Source organism: Cataglyphis hispanica, chromosome 5 (genome assembly GCF_021464435.1).
Source record: "Cataglyphis hispanica isolate Lineage 1 chromosome 5, ULB_Chis1_1.0, whole genome shotgun sequence".
In the NCBI taxonomy this organism is placed as follows: domain Eukaryota; kingdom Metazoa; phylum Arthropoda; class Insecta; order Hymenoptera; family Formicidae; genus Cataglyphis; species Cataglyphis hispanica.
In genome coordinates this window covers 8142328-8164664 of record NC_065958.1, presented here as the reverse complement: position 1 = coordinate 8164664, position 22337 = coordinate 8142328, and the positions used below count along the sequence as shown (strand labels likewise).

Here is a 22337-nt window from a genome sequence, read left to right as displayed (position 1 = left end):
TCGATAGAATTCGATCAATTGCCCGCGCATTTAGTTTCGCCAACTCATTGAATATTCTTTTTGTAGCAGATTCTCTGACTCTAATTTAAGTCGATTTTTCTTCAGCAAAACATATCGCGGGAGATCATGATTTTGTGCAAGTTTCCTTTTTCTCTTTATTTGTCTATGTATTTAACTACAACTAAAAATTCTAATAAATTAAATTCAATCATTCTGAAGATAATTGAAGAATATAGTTTTATCGACTTTTGATTTTACAAAATTTAATTTGTGAAAAGATTTTCTCTTTCAATGTTTATGACTTGAGCATCATTGATATCTCATTTGACATTTGCGTTAAGTAAAAATTATCTTTACATTGACCAGATAAGATCTGCCGTAAAAAAAGATATTCGATAGTTTTATAGATTCTACATAGTGTTATAAACAAAACATATATAATAGTTATTCACAGACACATGTAGATATTATAAACAAGGTCGCATTATAATTTTTTATGCGAGGAATATGTTTATTATATGTAAATTATCTCGAAAACAATTAAATTGCCTACTCATGATGATTAAATCTCTTTTGTTTATTCCAGTGTATAATTTATACACTGTGCATATATAATATTTGTTTTATCATTATTTTTATCACACACACACATATACTGTATATAATGAAATAAAATGTTTCTTTATTTCGTGAAATTTTGTGATTACGAATGATGTCACTTAAAGTGGCATTTGCGAATGATATCCCATTCTTCTTTAAAGAAAATATATATTGTCTCTTCCTTTCTTACTTGGAAAATTTCGCAGGTGCTTAGCATTGTACTAATGAGAAATCCGGTCTTGTTTGTAAGATTATGCAAGAACATTATGCGTAAAGATTATGCAGAGATTTACATCGAACCTCGCTCTTCGCTATAAAGAGGACTTTGTTTACTTTAAAGGTACACCAAATTTGCATGTCTCGCGAAAGCTTCGGAAGGACATCGTCGAAAGCTTCTCGTTCATTAAAATTCTTATTTATCTCTATATATGCGATTGTGCTTCAGGGTAAAGATCTGCCGGCGAAGGACTTGTCAGGTACTTCCGATCCGTATGTCCGCGTGACGTTACTACCGGACAAGAAACACCGACTCGAGACAAAAATCAAAAGACGCACATTGAACCCGAGATGGAACGAGACCTTTTATTTCGAAGGTGAGCGCATTGGTGTTTGACGGTACTTCTTATTTAATTCACTTTTTTTCGAAAGTGATTTTTATGAAACGCGATCAAAAAGTCATACGACATTGTCTAAGAGAATTGCAGCGAAATAGCATAGCGATTTGAGAAAATTCAATTTAAAAACACATCTAATAACAAAATAGAAGCCGCATATTTATACATAAATCTCATATTTCATTTTCTTTACATAATAGAGTTATATTGAAATATATTTGAAATATAAAAAATAAAATGTCAATTATATTTTCATTATCATACTGATACAAAAAAAAAAACAAATTACTAAAATTATAAGAAACGCGCGTAAAATTAAATTAGATTCGGTAAATAGGATTATATGGTAATTTAATAAAGTCTACGCATTTATGTCTCGACAGGTTTCCCCATACAGAAGCTGCAAAGTAGAGTACTACATCTGCATGTCTTCGACTACGATCGATTCTCAAGGGACGACTCCATAGGGGAAATGTTTCTGCCGCTTTGCCAGGTAATTTGCCGAGAGGCAAATCCCCCTCCTTCTTGTTGCCGCTCTTGCAATTTGCTCGGTTCAATTATTACACGCGGCTTAAGGGATTCACGTGACAGGATACGCAGAATCTGACGTGTCGCACGTCTCTGTTGCCTTACATTTGTCCCGGAATAGGATCCCTAGATTCTTATCCCGTAATTATCATCCGCGGGAATTACCGTCTAACGGATGAAAACACGCGAACTGATTGATTATTTCGGAGAAATCACAACGAAAAGGAGAGAGATTCGATGAGAATACGCATCTTGAATTTATTGAAACAATTATTTTGTCTTGAAATAAAGTTTGTTTATAAATGTACTTACAATGATAATTTTTTATATATGGATATCTCATAACTGGCGATACAATCGGAAAAGTAATAATTTTAAAATAAAGTTTATAAACAAAATTTATTCTACAATTTTTACATATTTTTTCATCAAGAAATTTTTTTTTTTTTTTCGATTACCATCAATTATGAAACACTCTGTTATTAAACAAGAAATATTTTTTTTTTTATTTTAAAATTTTTATATATTATGTAATAGAAAACTATCCTTAAAACTTATTGTTTGAAGGCAAGATAAGTCACGAATTTAAATTAAAATATGTTACACAGATTAAATTATATAAGAAAAAGATCTTTTTTTATAAACTTACAGAGGGGTCATTTTTGAATATGCGTTCGCTTGTCAAACAGAATAATTTTATCGATAATTCAGAAAGTAAAGTTAATTGAGTTTCTGCCAGTTTTTATTCGAGAGGGAGTGCGAATGAATGAGTTTTAATTCACTAATCCAGCGGTACCGGTGGACCATTTAGCATCATAACTCCAATCTGCGGTATCAATATTATCAAGAGAGACAAGTTATAATTTACACGCGCAATAATACGTGGGAGACGCGTAGAATTATCACGCGCGCGTGATAATTCTACGCGCTGTGCACATATTCATTTCCCAGGAGCAATACCAACATTTACATCGAGAATCAGACATTTCGTGCTTCTCGTGTATCTTCGTATCATATACATAGAAAGATTATTTAAAAAATGCTTTATCGATATTAATGCTAAAACGCATTAATAATTTTATATAAATATTATATTAATGTTATATAAGTTTATACAAAATATATAAATTAAGTTATATATATATATATATATATATATATATATATATATGTGTGTGTGTGTGTGTGTGTGTGTGTGTGTGTGTGTGTGTGTGTGTGTGTGTGTGTGTGTGTGTGTGTGTGTGTGTGTCGTGTGTGTGTGTGTTTGTTTTATAAATATATAAAAATTATATGTTATAAACATATAAATATAATATATATATATATATATATATATATATATATATATATATATATATATTAGAAAATATATTATATTATATTATATATAAATCAATAATATGATGAAAACACGAATGAACCATTAATGATATTATTTATGCGAGTGAAATTTAATTCAGTATTTATGCCGGCAGAGCACTTAGCAACGTAACTTCTATCAATATTATTATTGTGGAAAGGCGAAACACTAATATTGGTATGCTCTAATAAGAGTGATAATAACTATAATTATATAACTATAATTATAGTATATACGTAAATGTATAACGAATTTTCCAGTTTTTTTTTCTTTTTTTTTTTTTAATTCGAAAACAAGTGCTTTAATATTGAATTGAGTTGCTTGAATTACTGATGATTTTAGATATATTTATATCGTAAAAGCTCCGCATTTATAATCCGTGGAGTACAATAGCAATTAATTATTACATCCATATGTGACCGCTTAGAATAGAACGTGTATAATTAGTACACGTTCGCCGCATGCTCTAACAAGGAACAAACGTGATAAAGGTAATAATGATAACGTGGCGTTGCCTTTTCCTATAAGAGACTGTATAATTTTTTATAAGGACATGTAAACACGCACACACATATGCACGTGAAAACTTTTGGTTCTGTCTTGATTTTATTATTTCTCCATTATCATCGCGATAAAACCACGCATTTTCTAATCATAGAGTTAATAATTTATGGAAAATAATTAATATGAATAAAGATAATCTTTTTCCCTTTTTGAAAAGTTTGGACTTTGATTCGCTATAATTAGATTGAAAATTCTACGAGATAGATCAGTAAAAGACGTGAAAAGACAACATTATCGGCAATAATTCGCGAATGTGTCGTAGGTCGATTTATCGGAAAAACCATCGTTTTGGAAGGCTCTTAAACCACCAGCTAAGGATAAATGCGGAGAACTTCTGTGTTCGCTGTGCTATCATCCGAGTAATTCCATATTGACGTTGACTCTCTTGAAGGCGAGGAATCTTAAAGCCAAGGATATCAACGGGAAATCAGGTAACATTACATTGTTTGTAATTTATTTACGTCGTCTTGTATCGCCTAGATCTCTTCTTCAAAAAATAGTACTTTTCTCAACACGTACTTTTTTATTTTAAGAAATTGAAATAAAATTTATGTGCGCTATGACCACAACTAAATAATAAATATATTCTTTCCAAAAAAATATGCAATAACGTATTTTATTTTGTTTCTCATTATCTCGTGTTAAAAAGAATTTGATGCGAACAATTGCAATTTATTTGCAATTTCTAGATCCGTATGTCAAAGTGTGGCTGCAGTTTGGCGACAAGAGGATCGAGAAACGCAAGACTCCGATCTTCAAATGCACTTTGAATCCAGTATTCAACGAGGTATTCTCCTTCAATGTACCATGGGAGAAGATTAGAGAATGCTCTTTAGATGTAATGGTGATGGATTTCGACAACATTGGACGAAACGAACTGATCGGTCGAATTCAGCTCGCAGGTATCTTGAACTTTTTCCGATAATAAATAATTTATAGAGAATTTGTACTATATCTCTATCAATGATATCTGTATTTGAAATAGAGAAATCTCTTAAAGATATATATATATATTATTTGTAATATATCTGTTATCGGTTGTATTTTTCAATAATTTGAAAGAAATTTCAAATACCTAAATTATATAATTTATTTCTGCAAATATTTATTAAGTTTGTCATACGTCTGGATGAGTTTTGAACTGTCCAGATTTCAACGTTTGTAATTTGTCGACGGTTAAAAAAAAATTCGAAATTTTTTTTTCAACCAAAATAAACTAGCGTTCTTTTTTCCGTTTGTCAATCAAACGTCGAAACATTGTAGGAACAAATAGTGACGGGAAATTGGAATCCGATGTTCAGTGTATTCATTTTGTAAATTCCTTTCCAGGGAAAAACGGAAGCGGCGCGAGTGAAACGAAGCATTGGCAGGATATGATCACAAAGCCGAGACAGACTATCGTGCAATGGCATCGCTTGAAGCCTGAGTAAAGGGGACGAGGCTTACCTTGATCGACGATAAATGATATTCTAGTCGAGCGAGTCCCTTCCTCCCGTACTCTTCCCATATGCACCGCGCTCATCAAAGTTACGCTAACGAGGCGACCTTTTCCTTTGCTCGATAATCCCGTAACAGGTATTTTCTCTCCTCTCTGTACCATTCAACGAGACTGTGCTGTATGTATTCCCCCCACATCGCACTTATCGTTTGGGCACTTAGCGACGCTGGTCGTCGAATAGCCGTGCCGATCGAATCGTTAATCGCGATTAAAACAAAAGGCATTTTTGAAGGCGTTATTGCTCGTTGTTGCGAGTCATCGTATTAACGAGTAGTAATGACGAAAATTGTCTTACCGTTGGTAAAACGATGAAACTTCAAACATTTCGGCGCGAGACGGAATGTTCTAAACGCATCGTTCGATACCGTCGAGATAAGCCACGCTTTCTCAAATTTCTCGAAGAAAATTATTAGTCGATGGCGCTGATGACGGCGCATCAAAAAAAGGAAGAGAATACCATAGCTACGAACGAAACTCGGTCTTCCGCCGTAGCAAAATCGGGAAGCTTTTTACGTCAGGCGTCGCTCTTTTTATTTTCATCATCTCCTCTCCTTCCCTTCTCTCCTTCTGTTTTCATCTCGTTGCCGCCTGGTGCGGTTCAATAACTACGAAAAATTTTGCTGTGAATACCTAATCTCAGTTATTTGCTCGGGAACGGGCTTCAATCTGGACAGGCGGATGTTTAAATCTTTTAGACGTTGTTTAAGCGTCTTTCACAGACGTCTCTTTACGGGCTTTTGTATTATATGTTTGCGTCTGCGCGCTCTTGCGGCAAGATTATATCAATGAATCATGCAGACTCTAAAATTAAAGGGGCAAGTAAGAGAGCAAAGAGATACATCGATATCTTACAAAGGGGAAGCGTTAGTTTTGTGAGTGAACTATATAGTGTTATTCTAGCACACGTGATATCAAGTTAGTGATGCGCAGTTTTCAGTAAGATTCGTTCGTTGATGGTGTTTGTATAATATTAAATTTAAAATCACTGTGATCATTAATTCAAGATTAAAGGCGATAAAATCGTGCAACGATACCTATTGCCTTCTTTTACTTGCCCCTTGGACCGTCTAGTTAAAGAACATTATTTCGCGCCAAGAAGCGGAACCTGAAATAGCAAGGTTTTGATGAACTTTCTGAAACGAATACCATTTCAGCATAATAGCGACATGTTATAAATCTGCATACGCATTCGTAATATTTATATTTACGAACGTTATTAAACGTTATTATACGCATTTTTAGAATTACATGACCAGAATATACCGATACGTAAGCGAGAGACACGCGTGTGTTTGCATCTCTGTTATATTTGTAAAATTCATCTTTTTCAAGAACTCTCCGTGATTAAAAATTCTGGCAAGGTAAGAAAAAAAGATTACAAAAAACAAATATACATGCGTACACATTTACATTTTCTGTAAATATATCTTTTTTTTATTTACTTTTTCTTTTTTATTTTGGAAATTATATCTACAGAAAATTTTCCAAAAATCTCTGACATATTTTTAGGCACGATCAAGTAAATTTTATAAAAAAAGACTGAAGAAAGTTTAGAACTATCTTTTTTTTTTTTTTTTTTTTTTGTTCAAATGCATGCAGTTTTAAATTCTTCAGATTTCTTCATCGATTACATCAATTTGCATATAAATGCAAAAATTTGGACAAATTTAAAAACATTTTCTATTAATAACATATTCTATTTTGTTTTATTGTATATATAATATTATATATTTTTACATATATATTGATCGTAACTAAAAACATTTCAAAGTAAAGTAAGTTCCGCAAATGCATCCAAACCTATGTCAAATGTGGCTTTTAGGATTACTTTTGCTAACAAAGTTTTAAAACCGAACGATCCCATCAAAGCAAATTTTGCTTACCGTTGCGTACAAGCGATCACTTTTAGGGATAATCCGATTTGATAGATTATCTCTAATTTTTCTACTTAACTTTGCTCTCGAAGATATTCTGACTGTACTCTCCGATGTAATCTTTTTTTTTCCACAAAATAGAATACATGATTAGTACGATAATATTGGTTTTGACGCAAGCGACGTATCGGTAGAATTATTAAAATAGCATCAGCTTCTTCATCGAGAAGTCGAACGTTGGTCAAACGAAAAAAGTACAGAATATTGTAGTAGTTTCCAACGTTGATATTTTTGTGATGTAGAAGACGCCGCTTCGAAGCTACGAGGAAGAATGGGCAAGACAAATATAAATTGTAACGTAAAATTGTTATCACATGCATACAACATACACAAAATACACACCAGAGTGTGCCCTTCCTCATGGGTAAATACACTTCGCGATAATCCCTAGAAAACAAGCGATGTTCTTGTAGGGATGGGCAATAATTAGTGAGTAACCAGTCGTTTTAACCATAACGAGCGATAATTAAAATTGTGAAGATTTTACGGGATGCTTAAAAAGGATTTTTAAAGTTGATATATGAAAAAAAAAATATTTGAAAGATAAATAAAAAAATAGAATTAAGATAACGAATTTGATAACATCTGGATGAAATATTCGAAAGGAATGAAATAAACGCATAAGAAACGATAGTAGAATGTTCGCTTCATTTTATACGAATTTTAAATTTTTATTCTCAGGGCAAAAGCGATAGCTAAATAACTATTGAATAATTGGCATGCATACCATTAGAATCAAGGAAGTTGCTATCAAGACGCTACTACTCGACGTGACTCCGCTGCATTTCGTTTAGCATAGTTTAATCAATGTCGATCTCTCGCGCGATCAGTGTTGACGCACAAGTGTTAGAATTAAAAAAAAAACAGTATTTTATTAACGACTGGTTAACGAAAAGTGAATAATTAGTTGTCGAGACGATTGATTAGTTTCGCCCGTCCCTACTCTGTTGTTAGATACGCTTGGCTAGCATTGATCGCGATTACCGAAGTAATCCTACACAAATTTCTTTGTGGCTTTCAATTATTAACTAAAGCTCGATAAGAAAAGGGAAAGAGATATTTTTGACGGCACTTTTGTATCGATAAAGAATCAGGGCTTTATTTGCGGGATTACTCGCTCTAAAAAGAGCGCAATCAGTGCATCTAACGCATCGAATGAAAAGAAAGGTAAAAAAACGATAATGTTACGTTATACCCGATAGTCTGCTGTTGTTAACAATAATATAGAGACACACGAGACAAATTCATTTGCGAATTTGCTCGGTACACTCTGGAAAGTGTACGCCGTTGATGTAAAAAAAAGATGAAAAAAAAAAAAACAGAAAAAGAAAGGACGAACAATCCATGTTACATTTAAAAAAAAAAAAACAAGTTTTAGCGTTAAGTGTTATTCGCATCTGGAAAATTTCTCAGCGGAAAGTATCTCTATTGTTAACAAAGTTACCGGATAAGACGCTAAATGTGAAATGAGAAGATTCAGCTAACACTCTTAAATCACTTCGAAAGCAAGTGGTACGAGATCCTACGATTCCATTGGAGAAAATTGGATGCATTTCATACATTCGCTCGCTCAATTATAATCTTTAGTTTTTCTAAATTACAATCGCAACAATGATGATAATAATAAAAATAAAAATAATAAAGTATTTAAACACATGTAGAGGCGAGTTTATTCACAAATGTGAAGTTTACCGATTTATTTGCAAGCACGCGAATTTTCTCGCAGCGACGTGTGTATGTATGTAAAAAATTTTACTAATGAGAAAGTTTTCCTTTCCATCGAGAAACTTTCCGGACGCGTATGCCGCTCTTAGTGACGTTTCCTCGCGTACGAACGGGATATATCGCAAATTGCGGAGTGTCGCGAGATCGCGATTGATTTGACAGCACAGTTCTTTTTTTTTCGAGTGTACGTTCGACGTGACGAAACAGGAATATCGTTATTAAGGGGTTTACTTATACCCATCTACTTATCCATCTATCTACTCCCCCCTTCCCCAATTCCTTTTCCCGTCCCTTCTTCCTTGCCTTCCTTTTGCAATCACGACAAATGCATCCCGGAAATATTTTTACATTTAAGCGTTACATATTTGGATCGAAGGTGTTACCGATTTTTCGTAATTACAATAGCCTTCTAGCGCGTACGCGCAGAAGAGAAAAAATACCGTAGAAATTAGTGAAACACGGAGAGCGAATATAAAAAATAGTTTATATATATATATATATATATATATATATATATATATATATACATATAAATTTGTGCGAGCAAATGGTTATATTGGTATAGTATTAATTATGCGGAAGTATATTGAGTAGCACAAAAGATTAGATTAATATTTGTATGTTGTAGTCTGTATACATTGTATATAAGAGTGTTTCCCGGTTTACGTATCACGTTAAAATGATGGTATTTACAGTAACACATGAACGCTTGCAAAAACAAAGTTTGTCATTGCGAAATTTTAATGCACGAGACCGCTCCTCTCCCTTTTATCCTTAAAAAATACCGTTGTTCCTGTCGAAGAGAGATACAGGCACGATCCTCTCTCTCTTTCTCTCTTTCTGTCTTTTTTTTTATTGTGTTATTTTTAGATATTTTTTTCTATGTTATTCTGTTAGGAGAAATTTTAATAGAGATTTAATCGAGATGCGCGCGAAATCTATTGTATCTTTTCGTTATTCTTTCCTTTTTATCTTTTTGAATAATTTTATCTTCTTGAATGCGATTACAATACATTCGAGATCGTTAGTTTGCTGTAACGATTCAGACGCTTCTTTATTGTTTATCCACCAAGACAGCGATTCTGGCCACTTTTAGAAAAGGTGATTATTACAATGCAAAAATATATAACACAAGGTGCCAAAAATGAATATAGAATACATAAGATCACTTTTTCGCGCAAACGATCACGTCATGCGAGTCGTGTATACGTTGCAACAAAGACATAGGAGAGAGATAATTAGGATACGCGCGATTCGATTAAGGGGAATTAGATGGGTATCTGCATTCTAATCCTTTATATGGGAATAATTCAAGATGTACAGAACGAGGTACTCGCGATGTATCATATTCTTCAAATTGTTTTGTATTTTTTCCTATGATTTTTTACTGCGCTTTGTTCAAATTTTTTCTATTGTATCTATATTTTAATGCAAATATTGCGCTCGAATACATGAAAATCTGCTCGAGTTTTCTACGAAGATTATTCGATAAATGTATCGACGAAAAATTGTAGTCAGTAAACGGAAATCTGAGAGTACTTCGAGAGTACTAATGAAATCAATTTAATAGTATTTATTATATGTTTCTCATTTAATCACTGAATCTCTCTCGTTCGAGTAACTTTGCAGATAGCAAAAATAGTCATCTTAATGTAATTTGATGTTAAAGTGATTATTTTTATTACCTGCCATTAGTATAAAATAATTTTGCCGCGCTAACGATTGTCTAAAAATTGATGAGGATTCATAACTAATTGTTGCTATAACGTCGCGAAACGTCAGATAATTTATCGAGACTTATTAACTAGACTTAAAAACATATTGATCTTGCTCTCTACGTCTTTCAATTAATATATATATCTCGATTTGCTTTTTTTCTTAAGCTTTTTGCACACAGAAAGAACCGTAATACTTCCTGCGATGATTCGTTCTCCACTTTGCCATTCAATATCTTGATAGCATCGTATCTTTCTGAGAGTCTCTCATTATTACATTTTATTTCTTTCTTCATTTGTCGCATCCGATCCCATCCTCTTTACATTACCATGGTTTTAACGTTTGTTATAGACTGGGTTGAACGTGTAATGTTTAAGTACTTAGTCTTAAAGCGAAATGTCGTGTGTGTTAGGCGTACTGTAATCCGTATCGTGATACATATATGTCGAAGTCGTAGTCATAGCGTAATTTAGTTGAAGATAAGCTGAAGGAGGAGGGTGAAAGAGTAAACTAGCGAAGCGATTGCCGGCAAGTATGACCGGTTCGCGACAGGCTTGTGGGATACACATTATATAGTTTTAAGTACTTAACGGTGAGAAAAAAAAAAAAAAAACAAGAAAGGAACGAAGAGAAGTACCGCTAGCAAAATAGTGTATGCTCGATAATCCGATGTGGAAAGTGTGACGTGGGCCTTATATCATGGATTACCTCAATTGTAAGCAGCTTAAAAAAAAAAAGAAAGAAAGAAACGCAGTTTTTTTCGTGCACTTGAAACCGATGTCGAAACCGATCTCGAAGCGAGAGAAATGTACCGTGTGATTCGTACTAGATATTAAAAATAAAGGAGCCATTCTACCTTCCGATAGTAGTTCGCTGTTGCACGACATACTCCCTACTGCGTTATCATGCCAATCGAGAAATCAGATATTTTATTTTCTCGTTCTTTGTACTCGGCGAATTTTTCTACCGTTTATTATTATTATTATTATTACATGTCTATTACTGTATTAGGATGAAGAGAGGGAAAGAAATGAAGAAATTCTTAGCGCTATATATTTTTAATTATCGAGTTTATTAAAATAAAGTCGATATGAAGAATTAACCGAAAAATATATGCTTTAATAAGCTCTTTAAAGTTTTGGTTTGCAAAAGTCTTTTAGGTAATGCTACAATTAATTAAGAAGTTGAAGCTCTTATATTGTATTCGAACCTAATTTAGATAAATTCAATTTGATGACCAGAGAGTTAATTTCTATTAAAACGATTTATCGAATGCAAAGAATTAAAGAGCTGCTTGATAAAATATACATTTTTAAAAGTTTGTAATGCGCTTAAGTAAAAAATGGCTGTTTGTAATCATCCAGAGCCATACGAGAGAAGGAAAAAGTCCTCATCCGGATTATATTTTAATAAATAAAACTTCTCGTAGTTTTATACATTGGACTTTTGCCATTTTTGTAAAAAACATTCTTGGAATATATGTATTTCTGTGTTTCAAAAATGTTTTTTTAGAAGCTGGATTTATAAATTATTTTTTGAAGCATTAATAAATTATTCTTTTGTTTGATAATCAAATTTGATTATCTTTTGAGACATTAGTACGCAAACTTATCAGAAAAACTCAATTTATCTTTATTCATGACTTTTTTTAAAGTAACTAAAATAGCAAGCAAAAAATACTTAATTGAATTCCCTAAAAAGTTTAGAGATTTGTATGATGATTTGTGTTAATTACAATCTAGATATCAACTGAGAACATATTCGTGTTACTTTAAAAACAAAATGTAAATTAATATACCACTTACTTTCCGTTCCCTGTATTCTTTGTCAAACGATGCGTTCTGCGACAGTGAACTAGCAACATATCTTTGCATACATGTATATACTCGTATATAAATATATAAATATATATACATATAGTAAGTGTTAAGTCAAAACACAATTATTAGGCACATTCAACGAGCGCCGATGGATGCCATCAATTTTCCGTATACGGACTGTCGTAAGCTTGTCAAGAAATGCGGAGAAGGCGATTCGGAGCAGGATCGATTTGCGTGGATTCGATTTGTAATCGTGATTTAATAGCTTCTGATCCGCATCTGTGTTGCTTTAAAAGTGCGAATAGCGAGCGCAATTTGAGACAAACGTATTGTTTAACAGGAGAGGAGATATAGATAAAGATATTTTATTCTTCTGAAATATCCGAATCGCGTTTTTTGTGTATATCCTCCCGAGACCTAGCACTGTATTCTCTTAGTGCGCGTCGCACGCATATCTATATCGCTTAAAATATATATATATATATATATATATATATATATATATATATATATATAATTTAGAATCTCGAGAGTAGAATCATTTAGCAAATTAACATAATTATTTTTATAGCAAGTAACAAGCATAATATATACTTTTCTTATGACGGTTACGCGCTAAAACGCATGTGTGTACGATCTTAATGTACTACATATGTTACATGATGTACATAAATACAAATGTTTGAGCAACAAAAATTATTATACATTTTCTAGATGCATTTCATCACACACGTTACATGGTTTTGTGCACTAAAGATAGATAGGGAAAAAGAGAGAGAGGGGGAGGAGAGAGATAGAGAGAATAAATAAAGTATTACTTACGTCAAACTCACATTCACATAACTCTCGTATGCGTATTCTACAAATTTTAATATGTCAATTGCAAACGTGTTTATTGCTATCTGTTTATTGTTGCCGAAAAAAAAAACAGTGGTTGTTCCATATACTGCAAACCGTACATATTTTTATAATAAACCAGCAAAAATAAATGAAAACAACTTGTTTGTTAACCATAAAAATGTGATATACGCGATGCGCTGAGTCTCGGGAAGATACTCAATCATCGAATTCGCTTTATGACTGGATACACAAATCATTTGGCTAAAGTTTTTTTTGTTTTTTTTTTGCCATTTGATTATGAAAATGTGCGTGCGATAACATTACTATATCGAAGGTAACTTGGACACAATATATCGAAAAAACAGATTGTATATCCTTACAATAAAGACCTAAGCGTTTTATCTGTACATGATATGTGTTCTGTCAATAGCTTTTTTTATGTATATAATATGTAAATACCCTCATATATTTAAAATCGTATAAAAGCATGCCAAGACAAATGGTGAATGAGCAACAAGATTTAATTATAAGATATAAAACTTTCTAAGAATTAATTAATAAAAAATGATTTTAATCACAGAGAAAGAAAAAATAAACGTGATAGCTTTTTTCTGGTTTACCGTTCCTGGTAAAAAAAGATATCATATTTATTTTTTCTTCTGATTAAAATTATTTCTTACAATGACATGTTGATTACATTATGTGATGCAATAATTTTACGATATGGATATAATTAATTTACAATATGAGTTGTTCATCAAAAATTGAATTTTTTATTTCAGCAAGTGATATAAATTAGTGTAAAAAAGAAATGTTTTCCAACCAATTAATATTCTTTGAAATACGTTTATTTATATATTTTTTTCATTGTTCTGAAATGCATCAGGAAAATTTTACATTTTGCCTTACAAAATAAACTTTTGTACAATTTACTAAATCATATAATTGAGTTTCTTTAATATTTCTTTTTTAATAAATTTTTAAAAAATATAATAAAAGAATATATAAAGTAATTTATAATAAATGGTAAAATAAAAATTAATTATTTACATGTTAAACAATGTTATATAATTTTACAAAAATATATTATAAATGTCATATATAAACGTTAAAAACGTTAAAAACGTTAAAAACGCATATTACACGAAACTGATCAATGCATTATGCTTCCATTATCATAGATATATATTACTGCATCATCTTATGAATTTTTATAATTTTATTTTGAATTGCATAATTACGATTCATTTCCTGTTATAGAGACACAAGTACGCAATTCAACTTATATTATACAATTTATACAACTTACATTTCGGTGAATGGTTACATTTCAATTATACATTTATTAATCTTACATTTATTAATGTTATCTTTATTTTTATTAATGTTATTTTATTCTTATTAATGTTATCTTATTATTATCATTATTATTCTTTTGTTTTTCTTAAATCTACTATGTCCGTCTTTTTCTCAATTTTTTCTTAATTTTTTGTAATCTGATGTTGACAGATTAAATTACATTGTATCTTGTATACTAAAGGGGACTTCCGTGTATATATATATATATATATATATAATAAATAAATAAATAAATTATAAAAAATGTATCTTGTCAGTAATTGATCTCACAATTAGCTTAACATTTATATGTAATCAAAGTATGTCTATTGTTTAATAGACATGATAAAGATTTCAACCATTTATTTAAGTATAATTTTATTGATGTTTCATTATTAGTGCTGTTCATATTTACTTTATTTTAATCACAATAGGCAAGGTTAAAATGAATCTATTCGTCGCAACATTCAAAACTAAATTATTGCTAATGCTATATATATATATATATATATATATATATATATATATATATATATATCTGGTACATATGATATATAAATCATGTATAAGTAGATTTGCTCTTAAACATTTTTAGGCTATTAATTTATAAATATTATGCAATACATACAACTGTAATTTATAATTTAAAATTATTAAATTACAATTTGGGAAAGTTAGAAAAGAAAAATAATTTTTAAACGGGACTATTTTTTTTAATTCTCCAACAATAGTGCCATACATATATTATATACGTATTTGGAATAAACAAATAAAATAATTTGTAGGCATAAAAAAATAATCGTAAATATACTTTTACTGATCTAATAAAAAGGAGAAATTTGTTTGGTACAATATTATTGCATTCATCTGTAAAAAAAAAACACCGAGTTCATTATATATATATATATAGAACAACTTATAAATCTGGAGAAATTAAATGTAATAAAGTATTTACTGTTAAAGAATATATTACATTTATTTATTTTTTTTCTCGAAAACACTTGTTAAGATGACATGTTGATTACATTAGTGTAACCCAGAAGTTCCATCACAGTAGTGGCAAGTTTAAAAGAGACATTTCTCATCAAAAGTCGACTTTTGATCCCGGCATTCTGTAGCGCTAAGTGATACAGATCAGCATAAAACTGTCAGAAAAAAAAACTTCTTTCAGCCAGTTGTATCTTATCAGTTTTCTTTTTTTTTTTTTTTAATGCTTTTTCTTCAATAGATCCGAGATACATCAGAGAAAAATATTGTAGTACAGATATTAATCTTTCGTAAAATTTAGATGCATAGTAAGATACATAATTCAATTTTTAAAATTATAATATTTATAAGATTACTTTTTAAATAAGAATATATCATATTTTTAATGGCACGATTTATCTTTAAAATAACTAAAGATCAGATGATTGATATAATACGTATGTGTGTGTTCTCATATTTTTTAAATAAAAAGTTTACCTTTGCATTTTCACCATCCAGAGGTACATCGGAAAATTCTGGGCTCACTTCGGTACAGGATACTGCCATCGTTCGCGAGGGAGTCACCAAAAGAGTCAAGTTTGCTCGCTGTAGGAAAGGAAAGAAAAGATATTCTGTCTATGTGTGTGTATATGATAGAATCTAGAAAATATCTTTATCTTTCTGTTTTCATTATGTATTCTGCTGCTCGAACGATAACAATAATTGCAACGATGAATCCTTTCGATAAACAAAATGAGCTACCTCTTTCGCGACACATCCGTGGTGTTCTTTGAATAGTATAACAATTTCCCTGAAATTTCGAGTAGCGTTCCAGCGTGACCAAGAAAATGTGTATATCGTGCAAAGCAAAGAGATACATTCTCGTAAGTGCTTCTCTGTTACTGGATGCTTTACCGAAAAAGTCTTCATATAACTGAAGGCATCTCGCTCTGGAAACAGATCGCATCCGGCATTACGCATCTTCTACGAGAAAAGAATGCTTTGCGTTAATAAAAAGAATCGAGTAGAGAGGAAGACAGAGACAGAGACAGAAAAATTACCTCAATCAAGAGATACAGCTTCATATATTCTCCAATCATTTCTTTGAGCGCCGTTGACATACCGCCAGCCAACGAATTTAGACAGACCAAATCCTCCTACGAAAACTGAATGGCATTATCAAATTTATCGCAATATAATTCGCATTTCATGTTTTTATATTAGAAGACGTTAACACCTTTATAGTGATGCCGTTTATATCGATTATTCCGTATATTTCTTCTTTTTTTTTTTTAGAATTTGTATCTAAAATTATTTTCTTACGAAAATTTTATTTGATCAAATTAGATGCGATTCACAAAATTAAAAAAATACCCTGACGATAAATTCTGCTTGGATGATGGCGCCGGATATATTAAATACAACTCCGCCGCGCGCGTTTCTCCCCATTTCAGGCTTGAGCTCCCAACTTTGAAAGGGGATGTTGACAAACTTGAAAGCAGCGAGACCATGAATGCCCAGTCTGCCGGTTCTAAATGTAATAGTCTGCTTCTCCTCATTGTACTTGATATCGTGCACGTCCTGCGTGGACCATAAGTTTTTCTCAGGTATCCAGTGTGCCACCAATGGCGGTTCAAACCAAATAATAGAACTGGGAAGTCTGCAAAGTTAAAATACACATTGGATGCGAAAACTTTGATCTTGATTCTCTCGAGAAAATTTTATTCAATTTGTATAATTTTTTTTTTTTTTTCAAAGAAGCGATCTTTGTCTATAATTAAAAAATTTTTATTGTGTCTAGCCGTTATTGTAAACTTCAAAGAATTTTTTTTTAATGATTTATCTATACCAAAATTTTATTTATTCTATTATACTTTTAAATTCTTATATTAAATTCTTGTAAAAAAATTCTTGTAATAAAATTATGAGAAATCTATCAGTTTACGAAAGAGATACTTTTTTAAAAGAGATAAATTTCTTACAAATTGTATTGTATAGAACGTACTTGAAAGTTACTAAAACCAGTGCCTCCATCGCAGCCTCCAAAGCTTTCATCTCTGCTTCGATCACTTCCGGTGTTCTTTCAGAATCGGGTGCCGGTGGTGGTGCCTTGTACGGTTTACAGAATGGTACGTATTTCAATTTCTTGGGAATTTGTACTGCAAAGAAAGTAAGAAAGATTTAAATGTGGAAAGATATATAACTTTTTAAAATTAATTAGAATAATCTTTAGATATATATACATATGGTAAGCATCATGTCATCTTTGCTCATATCCTTGGGTTGAGGCGGCTGATAAACTAAATCGATGTGTAATACACCGCCTAGTATCCTGTATTTTCGCAAATTTATCTCCGTCTTTTCGCATCGCGTAAAGAGTAATTTTCTAATCTCTTTTCGCATTTTGTCTGTAAAGGAGAGAAACAATGATATATTTCTCTCTTTGCCATATTACAGTAACGACTTTGATATTTTTCGCGGAATGTATAATAAGAATCTCATGGTATTACATAAAGAAGAGAACAAACTGAAAGAAATTGATCTTTATGAGTCGCTTTATATATATAACTAAACATAATAAAAAAAAAAAATGTGTAATGAAATTAAAAAGATTTTATGGTGTCAAAATATGTGCGGGTTAATCATAGATTGAGAATTCGAGGATCGTATACCCTCTCTTTGTAAAATAATCTCGTCCGCTGTAGGTAGATACGGTAACTTTTCTACTTCCAGTTCCGCTTCCAGATGCTTCGCACCCGGTATGCTCACTTTCTTTTGATTTTCTCTATTCTCGAGTCTCAACTCTCGAGGAGGCGGTCTCACCGGGGCCTCTACCTTCTCGAGTTTAGCTTTTTTTTCTTGAAGTCGCAAGTTACGGCCCTCGGCTTGATCCTCGTGTATTTTCATTTTCGCGTCATACTCGTTTTGGCAATAAGTACGAAAATCTAAAATATGCATGCGTAAGAAGAGAATCCAAGTGACAGAGATACAAGTGTCTCTATAGTATATAATATATAATAAATATTTTATTTTAATATATAATAAATATTTATTTTAATATTATATAATAATTATTATATAATAAATAGATAAATAGTATATATATATATATATATATATATATATATATATATATATATATATAGTGGACAATATTTACAGTCTGTATATACCTATAGTGTACATGTATTCATATTCGTCTGGCAATCTCGGCATGATGTTTGAGTACGCGGAATCGGAGTAATAATCGTGATTTAGCCACAATGCCCGAATCGCCATACAATAGCAATCGATATCGAGAGGCATTTTAATGGTCAATTCCAATTCCTTGAAATGCACTTCGATCGGTTTTCTGCCGAAAAGCACAAGCAATCATTTTTAGAACTAAACTAATATACGTCTACACATGTGACGGAAATAAATAAATAAATAAATATTTGCGACATATCGTCTCGACACATGCCGATCCTTATCGGTGACCTGTTTAAGTCCGATAGGCAATTTTATCAAAGCCCAAACGCAGTAGATAATTTTATCGTAGACGCAGGTATATCTCGCCATTTTTATACCCTCCCGAATCATATTCTTCTCTATCTCACGCAGAAGAGAATAACATGCCGCGTCCGTCCATTCTCGAAGCTTGTCTCGAAATAGTTGCCTAACCTGCGTTAAGTGCAGAATGAATTTTGAAAACAATCACCTTATCTAAAAAATCACGTATGCGAGAAGACGATTGATCACTTACCGTCTCGCATTCGGCTATGTAATCGGACGGTCTTGTCACAGAGAACTGTATTATGTTGTCGAGTCTCTCTAATAGCTGTAAGCAAGATTTTACTCTCATATAAGGAATGTTACATCCACATATTAATAATAGGGAGCCGAAATGTTTATTTGCACACTTTGACAAATTAAACAATAATATTAATATTTAATTACATTACTGATTTGGCTCAACTGTATGAAGATTCACGTACGTAGATGATAATATTGTATTTCGCAATAAAATTGCTCATGTTAACTTTCTCATCTTCCATGGACCATAAAAATATATAGGTATTCATCTCGGGTAAACTGCCGGGATCTGGCAATCCGTCACACGTGATATATCTAAACCACTATAAAAAATTACTTCATTATAATGACACTCTACCACGCCATGTATACAAAAGTCTATTTATATATCACATAATTCAAATTTAACTTTATATTACACAATTCAATAATTAAAAAATAACTTTTTTTCATTATTTAAATCGCAAATTTCTCAATATTGTAAGTATTGTAGCAATTTGGAGAATAGAATTGAGGGATTGCTAATGTAAAAAAAAAACTGCGAAAAATGAATCTTTCTTCGTTTTTTTTTTTACCAAACCGTTATAATATATTTAATATATTTAATATATTTAAAACTTAATATTTGTTACGGATTAATATCGTATAAGTGTGTGAAAAACCTATACTCGTATCTTTTCAATTAATTAAAAGAATCGGCCATTGTTTATAATCATTTCTTATTAAATATATAATAGCAAAAAGGCAAGCTATTTACATTTTCCTCTTCTTCGACGGCCGCTATGTATTCCGCAAATGCGTCTTTATATTCACAAAGAGTCTCGTGCGTCTTCTCCAATTGAACCCTACGGATCTCTGCCTCCTGTTCCGCGAGCAGCACTTCCTTTTCTAGATTATACTTCTCCAAACGAATCTCCTCGGACAATTTTTTAATTATCTGCGCTCTTTTTAAGAAATTTTACGTCAATATACTAATAAAAAATAATTCTAAACCCTAAAAAAAGCTCGAAGCCTTTAATATGGGTAAATTTTTTTCTTTAATTAACAACAAATTGCTGGTATTATTGATTAATCAATCTTAGATAATAGTCTAAGAATTTATTGAAAAATTGATCGATTTGCATAATGTCGCGAATCGATGCAAAGTAATAATTATTATTACTTATCAATTTTTACCTAGCTTTCTCGACTACAGCAACCGCTTTTGCCGCGCGTTCTTTTTCCTTCGCTGTGCGTGCTCTTCTCGCCATTATTAGAGCTTCCAGAAATTCTGGCTAAATCGATATCGTACGATGTAATATATCTTTTACTCTAATAAAATCATTACGTGAAATGTGCAATAATCGATACCTGCAAAAACATGACAGTTTGCGATATTTTACAATACCTTTATGATTTTATTCGATATTTCTATGCTACTCAAAACTATAAACAATAATTAATACAGCATTAGGAATAAAGAAAACGCGTTGTGATAGTCGAATTATATAAATGCTTGATTATATAACAAAATTACCTGTAACAAATCCCATTCACGTAGCTGAAACAAAAATTTATTCAGAAGCAATATGTAAAGTATAATATTTTTTATATCTATAAATTATATATTTTTAAATAGCTTTACTTTACTATAATTTTTATTTTTATTTGACATATAACACACACATACATACACACGCAAAAGAATTCTTTATATATTAAAAAAATATATTTTTTAATATGGCAGTATTTTAAAAATGGATTACATTAAATATCATTGTATAATTTATCAGTTAATTATACTTTTGTAATTGCAAATTAAAAATCGAATGGTCAAGCAATGTCAAGTGCATTAATTAAATAAGGAAGTTTTAAGAAACTCGTTTACGTTGCAAATATAGCTTTTTTTTTTAAAACGCATAAAAAAATTTAACCTGTCAAACGTTTAATCAAAGAATATCTGTTTCATTAACAGAAATGTTAAAATAATAAATCGTCCTTTTGTATTAAAAAGGTCATATAATTGATTTCGTCTAAATCTAGCTTTCGAGTAAATAAACGCAACAAATATATAACATACTATTAACCAGAAAGCCGATAGTTTTCTCGATAATTCCTGTCGTATAAGACTTTCATCTTCCTCGATTTCCTCATATTCCTCATATTCCTTATATTCCTCATATTCCTCATAATCATCATAAATTTCATAATCTGTTATAGAACATGAAGAATCTTTGTTTTTGCAAAAATAATATAGAGCGTTTTTCAGTTTACTTTCTTACCTGTAAAGCTGCTTTCGCTCTGGGTAGAGCTTGTCGCGATTTCAGCTTCACTCAGAACAGGATATCTGAAATAAATAAAAAAATTTTAATCAAGAAAAGGAATAAAAATTTCTTATGTTAATGCAGGTGGCTCCAAGTCCTTTCCAACATGATAAAATTTATATGGATTTATAATCAACAGTTATCGCTTTTTTAGCACAGACAATCATCATATAATTTGGCTTCATACTTTATATCGGAAGTATCTTTGTCGGGATTCAAACGACTCAGGCTCGAACCAATGGATTGGTCGGAAGGCTTATACACGATTTCTTCAGGTTCCATGTTAATAGTCTACATCCGCATTATACAAGCGTTCTGCTCCTTATTGCGTTCAATTATCGAGTATCAAGAAAGATATCTTTACGGAAAGATTTCATCATTAAAAATGGAATAATGCTAAATGTAGAACATATAATGGAAAATACACCGCATTAAGAAAATTGTCACGTATCAAGAAATGAGTGCAAGTCATTCCATAAATTTTAAATTTAATTTCTCGTCGATGACATTCATTATAATTTCAGCAGCAAGGTTAAGCAGAAATGTCAGACATTACATTACATATACATATACACACACGCACGTGTGCGTACACATACATATTGGTATATCAAAACAAAACACTGAAATCATTTAGGCATCAAAAATTATCGTTAAATGATGAAAATAATATATACGTATACAATGCAATTCATCATTACATTTACACACATTTTTGATAAATGATTTGTATAGG

At 31.3% G+C, this 22337-nt stretch overlaps 2 protein-coding genes across 7 annotated transcripts in view; one reads left to right on the top strand and one right to left on the bottom strand.

The window, feature by feature from the left end:
- Positions 1 to 13606, top strand: part of LOC126850009 (synaptotagmin-7) — a 150069-nt gene extending 136463 nt beyond the window's left edge. For all 6 annotated transcript variants that reach the window (XM_050592581.1, XM_050592583.1, XM_050592584.1 and 3 more), the window contains 5 exons: positions 1046 to 1193; positions 1598 to 1707; positions 3929 to 4097; positions 4356 to 4568; positions 4996 to 13606. In XM_050592581.1, the coding sequence (XP_050448538.1) occupies positions 1046 to 1193; positions 1598 to 1707; positions 3929 to 4097; positions 4356 to 4568; positions 4996 to 5096 (741 nt within the window). In that variant the 3' untranslated portion in view covers positions 5097 to 13606. The remainder of the gene's footprint in view (positions 1 to 1045; positions 1194 to 1597; positions 1708 to 3928; positions 4098 to 4355; positions 4569 to 4995) is intronic.
- Positions 13607 to 15533: 1927 nt separating this feature from the next.
- LOC126849975 (dynein axonemal intermediate chain 7-like) overlaps positions 15534 to 22337 on the bottom strand; it is a 28419-nt gene continuing 21615 nt past the window's right edge. The window contains exons 2-17 of the mRNA XM_050592479.1: positions 21560 to 21624; positions 20815 to 20838; positions 20475 to 20648; positions 20056 to 20242; positions 19481 to 19621; positions 19249 to 19323; positions 18967 to 19166; positions 18677 to 18855; positions 18176 to 18448; positions 17747 to 17911; positions 17509 to 17662; positions 16878 to 17163; positions 16565 to 16660; positions 16266 to 16487; positions 16002 to 16109; positions 15534 to 15682 (exon numbers count right to left, since the gene is read on the bottom strand). Coding sequence (XP_050448436.1) covers positions 15542 to 15682; positions 16002 to 16109; positions 16266 to 16487; positions 16565 to 16660; positions 16878 to 17163; positions 17509 to 17662; positions 17747 to 17911; positions 18176 to 18448; positions 18677 to 18855; positions 18967 to 19166; positions 19249 to 19323; positions 19481 to 19621; positions 20056 to 20242; positions 20475 to 20548 — 2301 coding nt within the window. The 5' untranslated portion in view covers positions 20549 to 20648; positions 20815 to 20838; positions 21560 to 21624 and the 3' untranslated portion in view covers positions 15534 to 15541. The remainder of the gene's footprint in view (positions 15683 to 16001; positions 16110 to 16265; positions 16488 to 16564; positions 16661 to 16877; positions 17164 to 17508; positions 17663 to 17746; positions 17912 to 18175; positions 18449 to 18676; positions 18856 to 18966; positions 19167 to 19248; positions 19324 to 19480; positions 19622 to 20055; positions 20243 to 20474; positions 20649 to 20814; positions 20839 to 21559; positions 21625 to 22337) is intronic.